At 36.7% G+C, this 11,993-nt stretch overlaps 1 protein-coding gene across 3 annotated transcripts; it reads right to left on the bottom strand.

The window, feature by feature from the left end:
- Nucleotides 1–3,081: 3,081 nt before the first annotated feature.
- Nucleotides 3,082–11,780, bottom strand: CLEC12B (C-type lectin domain family 12 member B). Of its 3 annotated transcripts, none has more exons than XM_039461705.1 (6): nucleotides 11,557–11,780; nucleotides 9,656–9,754; nucleotides 7,820–8,030; nucleotides 7,152–7,306; nucleotides 6,842–6,957; nucleotides 3,082–3,548 (listed from the first exon to the last, which is right to left on the bottom strand). In XM_039461705.1, exons 3-6 carry the CDS (start codon nucleotides 7,917–7,919, stop codon nucleotides 3,398–3,400), a joined length of 522 nt encoding a protein of 173 aa, XP_039317639.1. In that variant the 5' UTR covers nucleotides 7,920–8,030; nucleotides 9,656–9,754; nucleotides 11,557–11,780; the 3' UTR covers nucleotides 3,082–3,397. The 3 variants fall into 3 exon arrangements, with proteins under 3 accessions (XP_039317639.1, XP_039317638.1, XP_003934538.2); XM_039461704.1 differs by having other exon boundaries at nucleotides 3,086–3,461; nucleotides 7,820–8,038; XM_003934489.4 differs by having other exon boundaries at nucleotides 3,086–3,548; nucleotides 7,820–8,038.
- Nucleotides 11,781–11,993: the final 213 nt, after the last annotated feature.

Raw genomic sequence — 11,993 nt, forward strand, 5'->3', positions numbered from 1 at the left:
TTGTTCATTAATGAAGTGAACATTTAGGTTGTTTTCATATTTGGGCAATTGTAAATAACCTTGCAATGAACATGGGAGGAAATGAGATATTTGCAAGACTAACTCAAACACTGCATTAAATATTCCATATTTAATACAAAGAAATCAAGATAATTAATATATACCTCTGGTTTTTCAGATCATGGATGTAAGCTCTGTCCTGAAAGGTGGCAATGGAGCAAAGGACCAGTAATGTAAAATAATTCAGGAATCCGTAACATGGCAAGAGAGCAAGGATAAAAATTTCTAGAGCGTCTCTAAAAATTCTACCCTCCTCAATACAGAGAATAAGGAACTGCTGAGTATGCAAGTCTCCTGCTTTTCGTTAAAATTACCTCCTCACCTCACAGAGGTGATAAGTAAAAAATTTACTTAAGATAAGTAAAAAAAATTATTGAGTGCCTAAAAATACTATGTTCTAAAGTGAGTCTATAAACGATCACATTTAATTCTTCCTTTGTGTGAAAATAGCAGCCCTGCAAGTTTGGTAATATTGTTCATAATTTTTAGATAAGAAACCTAGGCTTTAGATGATAAGAAACTCGATTTAGATCAGACATCCTGGTTTTGCATATTGAATAGAATAACAAAAAGGGACGAGGTAAATATATACTACCTCATTTAAATACTTATTTTTGTCTTTCATTATTGAATTCCAAATTCTAACACATCATTTTGGAAAAGAGAATCTAGGGAAATAATCGTGTATAAGAAGAAGAAAATAAAACATAAAACAAAAAGAGGATAATTTTTAAAAGATATATCTTGAATTCATAATTGTTCTGAGATGGATAGATGGATACATCAATATCGTATAAAGTTAAGGTTTATTCAACAACTCACCTGACTTCTGACAATTCTGACAAATCAAATGCAACTTTGGAAAGTTTTAGGAGAGTGCCTTTCATGAGGGAATCAACTTTTCAGTCTAGGTAAATGAAAAGTATGCCGAAAGAAGAGAATGTACAACTGATTCTGTGAAGAAACTTTTAAAAATAAACACTTAATTTTATTTATGTTGGATTTAATAGAGTTTGGAGGCAGAGAAAAAAGCAGGATAAGAAAACAACTTTCTAACTTGTGCATTTTTCCAATGTCCATCCAGAGCACAGAAGCCATGGTGGTGTCATGGAATGTTGTCAATTTCTGATACATTTCATCACAGTCAAGTCAGCTCCATGAAGCAGCATCATGGACGATTTGACTTATGTTCTGCTTTTGTCTTCTACATGACTTTGTGTCTCACTATCATCTTCTTCCTGGCGGGGGTTATCACACGGCACATCCAACTAAGAGTGTTGGAAGATGGTACAATCCTCTGATTGCGTCAAATTCTTAGGAAAGTGAGAGTCTTATTGGATGACACAATCTCTTCCCTGAGAATCAAAATTTGCAAGACACCAGAAAAAAAAAAAAAAAACAAAAAAAAATCTGTAACTTCTTCATGGGAACAAAATAACTGATTAAGACATTTAAATTATTAAAAGTAGATCTTTTTTTGTTGTTAGAAATAGAGGAATGAAAGAACTTATTTTTTCTCATGGAAACGAAATGAAACCCAAATGTGTGGGAGTCAGAGGCAGAGATTTTGAACTTTAATAAATAATTTTATCTTCATGAGAACGCCAGGGGCAAACTGCTAAAGAGAAATGAAAGCATCGAGTTGTTTCTTCAATTCATGTGTATGTAACTTATGTTTGAATCCCATATCATAACTAAGAAATTGTTTACTTGAACTAATTGTCTCTATTTAAAAAGTTGTGCTTAAATATATTGTTTGTAATTCTTACTAAATTTTCACATGACATTTTTCCTTTGTGTTAGAGTTTCTGTTGCATATATAAAACATTAATTAGTTCATAATTTTAAATATTTAGAGGATAACAGGCTACTAGGTGGTATATATAAAGTTGTAGTTTCAAAGGACTGTCAAAGTATTGAAATGCAACTAACTTTGAATTTGGATCACATCAATTTTCCAGAAAATTCTAGATTTCTGATCTAGCAAAATCAGTATCAAAGGCTAGTTTACCTAGCCTTTATTATTTTCGGCCTATACATGGTTATGCAACTATATGAGGAGAAATGGAACACTATGTCATTTACCAATATTCTGAAATCAGCAATTTTGTTCCAGAAAATATCTTGAACCCTAGATTTACAATATTTGGCATCTAGTGTCCAGGAACACTGACAAACTGTGATTCAGGAAAACTCTAAATAATTAAAGATAATGAATCTTATGTTTTTCAAATGTCTTCAAAAAATTTATTAAGACTTGTCTGAGGGAAATAAAGTATCAATTGTAAGAGAATATACTTTTATAATGATACCCAGATTACAACATCAATAACATCAGTATTGCTAATTTAAATAAATGATAAACATATAAATATTGGTCAGGGGCAGTGGCTCACACCTGTAATCCCAACATTTGGGGAGGCTGAGGCTGGCAGATGGCTTGAGCCTAGGTGTTCGAGACCAGCCTGGGCAACATGGTGAAACCCCGCCTCTACAAAAAAATACAAAAATTAGCTGAGCATGGTGTTGTATGCCTGTAGTCCCAGCTATTTGGGAGGCTGGGGTGGGAAGATCAATTGAGCCAAGGAGATCGAGGCTGCAGTGACCCAATCATACCACAATACTCCAATGTAGGTGACAGAGTGAGACCCTGTCTCTAAATAAAGGTAAATATTAAACGCTTATTCTTCTTCACCTAGATTACAAGTTATCTAAAATTTAAAGATTAATAAAATATTTATTTTCATAGGATTGTTGGGGAAGAAGAGTTATTTTGCAAGTGCAGGGTGATACTTAGCTGGTTCAGTGTTACAAACATTTGCTAGAATAAAATATTTCTAAATCAGTTGATACAATGCTGCAGCCCCAGCTACCGGGACCCTTAGTGTGGAATACCCTGGACCTTCACATGACCTAGCAGCTATCACAAAAGGCATCTCTTGGAGCTTGTTCTAGTGCTGTGGCCTGTGTCAGTTCTAGTTTTCAAATATTTAAATATCACCCTAGTCCCCATGTGACAATATAATAATAATATAAGAAAAGAATCTTTATTTGAGAAAGCAAAGAAATTCAGTGAAATGAGAGACAATCATAAGGCCATAGTATGGCTATTTCCCTTGGTCCCCAGAGATCATTTTAAGACTGAATAATAACATAAAATCAGAAGGCATCAGACAAGGGACTGTAGAATGTTCTGTTAAGCAAGTTCATTTGTCTGATGATGTAAATACACAGTCATTTTGAAAGCTGTTCTTGGTTCTGGTACTGTCGTTTCCTCTTTCCTCACATGGGATTACTCACAAAACTCCTGCTTCTTGGAGAATTTGGAAGAAAGATATTAATCCAAATCTTCCATCTTCACTGCGGTGGCTGTCTTCTCGCAAATCCAAAAAATTTCAGCACTACAGCGAGAAATATGAATATTTCCTTTTTGAAAATAAGCACATCTTTTGGATCCATTGATCTGGTCAAGTTCTTTAGTACTAAATCTGAAAATTAATCAATTTAAAATGAATTATAAATTCTAAATTCTATATTTGAAATATGATCACTGTTTAGTGCTCTTAGTTGCTCTTAAAGCCAATGTCATGTATCTGAATATTGAGAGACTTCCGCCTCCACGAAACTTCAAAATCTGAAGCTGCCTAAAGCTGGAACAAAACCTGCCTAGAGCTGGCACATCGGAGTTCTTTATTTTAATCACAATCCCAGGTAGGATTCTTTAAGAGAAATACTTAAATCCTGGGCTGAGAATTTGTATTTCCTTCATAATATGGAATTCCATGAAGGAAATCTACCCAGTTCAGCTTATATTAGAAGTACTTGAAGTTCTTTGAGACTTTATGAAGAAAACATAGAAATAAAATTACATTATGCTGTAAAAAGTTACCACATTTTACTATACGCAAATATAACTTTTTACATAGTTATACATATGTGTTAGGTAAAAAGAGAACAAGACAGACTTTAAGAGAGGAAATGAATGACTATATAGATACGGTTCCAACGATAGTACTCACTTCCTCTGCTAAGAAATTGATGTGAACACTGAAAGAATGTCTTTAGAAAATCACACTTGTCAGGTCTAAATTTTCTGTGTGCCCAACACTGTTTTCCTAAATGACCTGTATTACACTGTCATTTTATTTTCTTGCTTCGGGACTAGGCTTGCTAAATCACAGCCTTGGCCTTAACTCAGTAGTCAAGGAAATGGCTATACAATCTGGAAGCTCAGTCTCTCTAACCTGAGTTTGTCAGGCTGGCTTATCTGACAGCTGCATGCCTCAGGGGCCAGGGTCTGCAGGCTCCGAACCCTGCTGTGAGGCCCCCTCTTCCACACTTTAAGTAAGAGTGAGTAAAGGGGCCAAGGATGATTGAAATCCCTTTGGGAGAAGGGGCACATCTTAGGATCCAACATGAAAACAACGTGTTTACACGATGTCATCCTACTACTCCTGGAATCCCTCAGTCCAGTAGCAACACCTCAGATTACTATTAATCGGTTCATGCCCAATATTGCTCTTGTCACAAAAAAGTACCTGTCATGTTTGTTTCTTTGGGTATTACTCTGCATGTGCTTTTTGTCTTTACTATTTGTGTGACACCGGACTAGTTGACTTAATATGATTAATAATGGTGATTAGAGAATGGGGGATTAGTGTTTGAGTAAAAATAGCCATGACAAAACACTGGGAAATGGATGAAGATAAAGTGTATCCAGGGAGAAAATAATAGACTTATCATTGTTTGTGATGGAAGAAACTGCTGAGTCACAGCTGAAGCCTGGCATCTTTGACAGAAGACCAACAATTATTATTCAGTTTAAGACAACTTTGGCAGCATGCTTTAAAGAGTGAAACAGGAGGGAGGGGCGTGGATAATTATTTGCTGGGGGAGGAAGGTAGATAAAAAGCCATTATGGATACAAATATCCTGTTAGATAGAAGAGTAAGACCTAGTGTTTGATAGATTATTAGGGTGAATACAATTAACAATAATCTACTGTACATTTCACAATAATGAGAAAAGAATAATTTGAATCCTCCTAGCATAAAGAAAAGATAAATATTTAAAGTGATAGATGTCCCAATTCCACTTATTTGTTCTTTGCATACTATATTTGAATGCATCAAATTATCACATGTACCCCAAAACATATGTATCCTTATGTATCAACAAAAAATTTAAAAATCCATTAAAAGGCCAATGATCTTTAATTTTATCTAATATAAAAATACTGTTATATTTAAAATATTAATACAGTTGTTTTATTTAAATGTAGTTATGATGAAGGCTGTTTCTCAAAATTTTTGGTTTTACAGTTTCTGAAAGAATTTAGCAAATCTAACACCCTCTTACACATTTATTTTTCATAACTTTAAATAATTTTTAAAAATTGAAATTTTCCAAGTTTTATATATTATATATGTGTTTTAAATATTTTCATTTAAACCCTGAAGTGGCAGGTTTAGCTTATTTTAATTTATAAAAGACCCTTGCCATATATTGTAATTGGCAAGTCCTCAACATGACACTAATTGTTGAACTAATCAGCCAACTCAGTCTTACTTTTTGTTAGAAAATGACTGACAGTTGTTTCATATAAATAAATGTGTTGATGTGTGTTCTTTTTTTTTTTTTTAAGAGACGGGGTCTTGCTATGTTGCCCAGGCTGGAGTGCAGTGGCTATTCACAGCTGCAATCCCACTACTGATCAGCACGGGAGTTTTGACCTGCTCCGTTTCCGACCTGGGCCGGTTCACCCCTCCTTAGGCAACCAGGTGGTCCCCCACTTCTGGGCGGTCACTGTATTGATGCCAAACTTAGTGCGGACACCCGATCGGCATAGAGCACTAAAGCCCAGAAATCCTGGGCTCAAGCGATCCTCCCACCTCAGCCTCCAAGTAACTGGGACTACAGGCATACGCCACTGCATCAAGCCATGTGTGTTCTTGTCAAGAGCAGCACCCTTTTGGATTGTAGGTGCTGGAGAGTCCAAGTAGCTGAGTGACTGAGTGCACAGCCCCTAACGTGCAATTTATAAGCGGAGTGATGTCGGGCAATTCACTTAATCTCTCTGTGATAATAGTTCTACCTATAAAATGGGAATATAATGGTGATTTCCTCAAGGGTTAATCTTTATAAAATACTTTGAATGTAGTATTAGCGGTATGTGTGTGTGTGTATGTGTGTGTGTGTGTGTGTGTGTGTGTGTGTGTAAGTAAACACATTTCTATCCAAAGATAAAGTTCAGAGCCTTGCCCTAAATTTGTCACAGAGATTAAATGAACTATACCTCTTTTCAATATTCGTTACTGGCGCTCTTTTCTCAGTATTTTGTACTCCTCTTTTTTTATTATTTTTTATTTTATTTTTTTATTTTTATTTTTTTTTGAGACAGAGTTTCGCTCTTGTTACCCAGGTTGGAGTGCAATGGCGCGATCTCGGCTCACGGCAACCTCTGCCTCCCGGACTCAGGCAATTCTCCTGCCTCAGCCTCCTGAGTAGCTGGGATTACAGACACGCGCCACCATGCCCAGCTAATTTTTTTGTATTTTTAGTAGAGACGGGGTTTCACCATGTTGACCAGGATGGTCTTGATCTCTCGACCTCGTGATCCACCCGCCTCAGCCTCCCAAAGTGCTGGGATTACAGGCTTGAGCCACCGCACCCGGCCTGTACTCCTCTTTTTATATCTGTATTTATAATTCTCACAACCATTATTAATTTTCCCAGGATTCTATGGAAAGCTTGTGTTTACCCTCCATAGTTAGAGACGTACAAGGATGGAGAGGGAACAGAGCCATCTTCCCAGAACCAACTTCGGCCAGAGGAGTCCCAGGATAATCCCAGCCAAAAGAACGAAAACCTGAGTAATGGCTGTGACATAAGAAAATCCTAAGAGAGAAGACAGAGGAAAAGTTTCATGTGAGAGCCACATCCCAGTTTGCAAAGTTAAGATAGATGAGAACATTCATTAAATTCATGTATTATTTTAATTTAAGATGCACTCAATTTCCATCATGTGAATCAGATATTTTATTTCTCTCTCATTGTATGGATGAGGTGAAAAGAATGAGACTCAATCCTACCTTTTCTTCCAGGCTGTCTATCTTCACTAGGGTGGAGTTCTTGTCTATGCAGTCCTTTCTACTGTTAGTCCAGGTTTTCTCTTCATTTGTTGCAAAATAATAGCAACTATTTTGGTACCATTGCCACATCTTAGGACATGGATTACATCTGTGGTCTGAAAAGAAAATTATACCCAATCATATAAACTGAATGTCTCTGGAGTGACTGGAGGCGGCTTTGAAACTAAATCATTTAATTGAAAAATTGAGTCTAAAAGCAAGCACCCTGAAAACATATTGCTTTAGAAGCCTCTGAAAATAAAGTGACCCCTGGTTATGGGTTGGGGCAACAGGGATTCTCTCTTTTCAGGGCTTAGTCTTCTGACCTTAGAATTACCAGCTAAGCTTTTAAGCTTTCGTAACAACAGGATCACCTAGACATAGTTAATAAAATGAGGGGTTGAAGCATCCAGATTGGTATCATTCCAAGATACTTCTCAAATTTGCCTGTGGTTTCAAAAATATTAAATGAATTTGTATATTTCCTTGCTGTCTGTAAATTTAGTGCAATATCACTAAGGATCATTGGATGACATAACTCTCTCAATACTCAGAGGTGGTGCATGTGATCAACTTAGAGCAGGGCAACATATGCCATCTGACTGGTTAGCAGGTCTAAGTCTGATTACCTGAGGTGTGAACGATTAGCTCTTGGCACAGTTTGACGGCCATTTGCTCCAGCCTATTCAGTAGACTGGAGATCTGTGACTTGAGAAATCCCTCCTCCATGGACAAGTTATTGGAGTTACCCAGTGGCTGGGATAAGTTATCCTGCTGCTGGTCGACGGTTTTCTGAAGTTGACTCAATATCTCTGAACCTGAGTTAACTTCATTAGATATCTGCAAAACTCCAAGACATGACAGAAGACAAGTTCATATATTCTTCTGTTCTCATGATAACTATAGATAATTCTCTTGACAGAAACGTTTCTTAATTGTTCAAGATTTATTAGTAGCTCTTAGTATTTGAGGTATCATGCAAGAAACAAACCAGATGCCTTACTATTCCAAATTATTTATAGTTCTTTATAATTTTATTTACATCTTAATTATTATTGCACTATATTAAATTAATGAAATAATAATTATCTATTTCTGACATTGCATTTAAGGAAGTGCCAGTTATTCTGCCATTCATTTTCATAAAATTATTTTATTTTATTTGTAGGTGGATGATGTAATTGTTTTAATAAAAACAATTCTTTGAAACAATGGATTTCTCAAACTCTGCAGACCACCTGAGATGCTTGTTTACCAAAAGAAAATAAAAAGCAGATCTTAATGGCACATCAGACCATTTCTGGTCACGGGTCTGTGAAATACGCCTTTTTCATAAGCTCTTAAGGTGCTTCATCAGCACAACAAATTTAAGAACCACTGTACCAAAAACACTAAAATTCAGAAAAGAAATGTCACACTTCTGTATTGAATGAATGGACATATGTTATCATATTTTCGCTTAATTTTTAATATACATTACTGTAGAAGATCAGCTGCTAATCCTCATCTTCTGATTGGCTCCAGAATATCTGTTACTGCTGCTTGAATATCATATTTCTTTTCAAAAGAGCAAGCAGCATCATTAGCCTCCTTTCACATTGACAAATATATGTCCAAATCCTAATGATCCATTAAATCTTTAAAAATTATCCATTAAATCATTGAAAAGAAACGAATGTAGCAGAGGAGACGTTAGTATCATTCAGCAAATTAACTTTCTTGACTACAAGAAAGTTAATTTTTTCACTACCCTGTAAGTGAATACCATGCCAATTCACTGCTCTGTATACCATATACTTAACAATTCTATGAAGTTTGTATTCTCAGGATGTTTTTCTCATTACTCAGGAACTCCCATGTTCATCCCCAACTACCCAAGGATGGGTCAGAATCAATAGAAGTTCCTTTGTGGCTGTGGTGCTTGAGAGCAGAGCTTCCATTGTCATGTGGAGAGGGTTCGACTTTCTTACTCCATAAGGTGTATCAGGCCACTCTTCCTCCTTGTTTGTATGTCTTTCTCATTCATGGAAACCAGCCTGCTGCTACTTGAAAGATTTCTCTCCACTAGAGAAGTCTCATGTGAGGAGATGGAGCCTACTCTAGTGCTAAGTCTTCCAGGTAAATAAAATAGCATGCATTTTCTTCAATACATATTTCTTGACTTTATTTCTCAGCATTGGAAAGATAAGTGAATGTGTGGCTAGGCAGAAAACAGGCTCTTTATTCTAATGAATAACTAGAAATGAAGTGTTTTCATCTAAGTCTGGTTTAGCTTATCAAGATAATTCAGAAACAAATCCCGATCATGTCTTCAGGGAAGATATGAAGAATAGGAGAGATATGAGACAGCAGAAAACTATCAGAGGATTCAAATACTAGGACCCATCTACAATCCAAGCAGAATATACATGGTTTAAAATACGTTTTCTAGTTGCCTTTCTCAGGTTGGATGCTATTATACTTACACATAATCCCCAATGTCACCAGCCCAATCAGCAACATCAGGCAAAGCGTTAGCAGACCCAGGGCAGTGTGGCGCCACATGGGAGATGGAGCTGGTTGCCCTGGAGAAAGCCAACAGAGCAATTAGCAAACAGAACTGCTCTGTGCTTGTTTCCCTTTGGTTTGTTCATTTCTCCCACTTAGGGAGCTTACAGACACTAACGTTTCTCTCTTGCTTCTTCAATGACCTCTTTTAGAAAATATCTAATATGACGTGCAACGAGGGTGCCATCATTGGTTCTACCACTCTTCCTCCCTCTAAGAGGAAGTTTCTCCTAATTTCAAGGTTTTTGGTTTACATTATTACCCACTTTTCTTCCTCAAGTTCGTTGAATTCATACATGAGAGACACAAAAACTGCTTTTTCTGGCTGCTGCGACAGTAGGAGAAGCCTCAAGCTTTTGAGCTCAAAAGTCTCTATAAGGCAGATGTTCTATCTGCCTTATAAAAGTGGATTCTACTTTTAAAAGTATCTTTTACCTGTTAACAATAACTTATCTATTATTCATGCTATTTATCACCTGGTAAATAATGAATGAATAAATACTGAAAAAAAGAAGGAAAGAACGTGCAGGCTGACTTACAAACAGCAGAGTAGACCAGAAAGCCAGAGTATAACCCTTCAGATGTTAGCATCCTACTCACTGTAGTTTTTGTTTAAAATACCAATGGTTGTCATATTTTCCTTCTCTTAGTATTCCTTGATTTAGGGCCAAATAACATCTAGCCCAATGTTTTAGATATAGTATTACAGTCTCCAGGTGCACTGTGATATGTACCATATCCACACCTCCCTTTTTCCTCGCAGGTTAGAATTAGAATTAAAAAACAAAACAAAGCAAGGCAAAAATGCAGAACCATCTTTATTAGACAGATGCAAAGTCAAAGTCTATCCCTGTCGCCTTTTTGTAAATATCCTTCCCTCAAATGTCATGCACCACACAAAATGTAAATATAAATCTAGAGAGCAAGAGAAAGTGGTTCAGATGACTGACAGGATTCAGGAGAGCCTGGAAAGTCAATGTATCTGAAAATAAGAGATGTGGTCGTATATATCAAATCAAATTATTGACCATGGAGACTGCTGTTTCTTCCAATTAGGCGTAAGAGAATGAGTTGAAGACCAATGCTGAGTCTGGGCTTCCCCACATAGCAGCTGTGTGAACTCACTTAAATTGTCTAATTTCTCTCAGTCTCAGTTTTTTCATCTATGCAATGGAGGAAATAATAATATTCCAATATTATTGTGAATTTTCATCACAATTATATCTGTATAAAATGCACATAAAATACTACCTAGATATTACCATAATTGGTTCAACACTACAAATTATACTTGGATTTCAACTACCCTAAACTTTGAAAAAAATCCTGACAAAAGAGAAACTAGCTCTGGTCCGTTTCTGATCCACTCACACATCTTCCAGTTTCAAGTAACTTAACATCATCTAAAAGAAAGATTTCCTCTACCTTCACTATTTTAGAAGCCTCCAATCTGGGCTCTGGAAGAATATCCTCCTGCCATCTCTAACGAGGTGTAAATATCAAGGATTATATTTACAAGAAGAAATCTCTAATTCCACAAGCTTAATTTCTGGCCTACCCAGTTAGAATTTTTCACTGCAACACAGAGCTTCCTGTAACATAGTGATATCACACAATTTTAAAGAGGTTCTGAAAGCCACATATTTTCACTTCAACCTTGGGAGCACGCACTCTCCTAATACATTCCACAACAATTTGTCCCCACTCTGAAGCGTTCACAGCACACTTGTCTTTAACACCAGTTTTAAAGCCGGTACCTCAAAGCGTTTCACACCTTCCACTCCCCGCAAAACACAGTTGGTGTTCTCTGAACTCCTACCTCCTTTTCTTAGGTTATTTCCATTTCGGTTATTTCTTGCTCCGGCAGAATCCTGAAATGTGAGTGTCGCGTAGGTCACTTCTTCGGACATTGTAGAAGAAAGCACTACTTTAAATTATCTAATTAATGTTTCAATATCTTCAGGCCTGGGAACAGGGTGTCCTTTTCAAGGCTGGGAGCTTCTATACAGACACTCAACTGACCCAGACACACTACGCTGCCCCTCTCTAAGAGGAGAAGGACAATTTGTTTCTCTGGAGAGAAAGAGAAAAGTCAAACATTCTGCTTTAAAATATTCTCATTAGAATGTTACAGATCTCAAACTGTCTGCTCTGTCAGAATTATTTCTTGCTGTGCAGCAAAAAAGGAGGTGCTTGGAAGCAGAGCAGGAGGATCATGAGGGAATTCCCATGATCCTCAGGGTAGAGGTTGCTCTG

This window comes from Saimiri boliviensis, chromosome 7, assembly GCF_048565385.1.
Source record: "Saimiri boliviensis isolate mSaiBol1 chromosome 7, mSaiBol1.pri, whole genome shotgun sequence".
NCBI classification, from domain to species: domain Eukaryota; kingdom Metazoa; phylum Chordata; class Mammalia; order Primates; family Cebidae; genus Saimiri; species Saimiri boliviensis.

Excerpts from the sequence above, each read along its gene's own strand:
- CLEC12B (XM_003934489.4), bottom strand. The coding sequence starts at position 11,647 with ATGTCCGAAGAAGTGACCTACGCGACACTCACATTTCAGGATTCTGCC. Across the intron at positions 7,307-7,819 it reads GCTAATCGTTCACACCTCAG|ACCACAGATGTAATCCATGT; the intron begins GTAATCAGACTT and ends TTTTCTTTTCAG. Across the intron at positions 3,549-6,841 it reads TCTGTTCCCTCTCCATCCTT|ATTTAGTACTAAAGAACTTG; the intron begins GTACGTCTCTAA and ends ATTAATTTTCAG.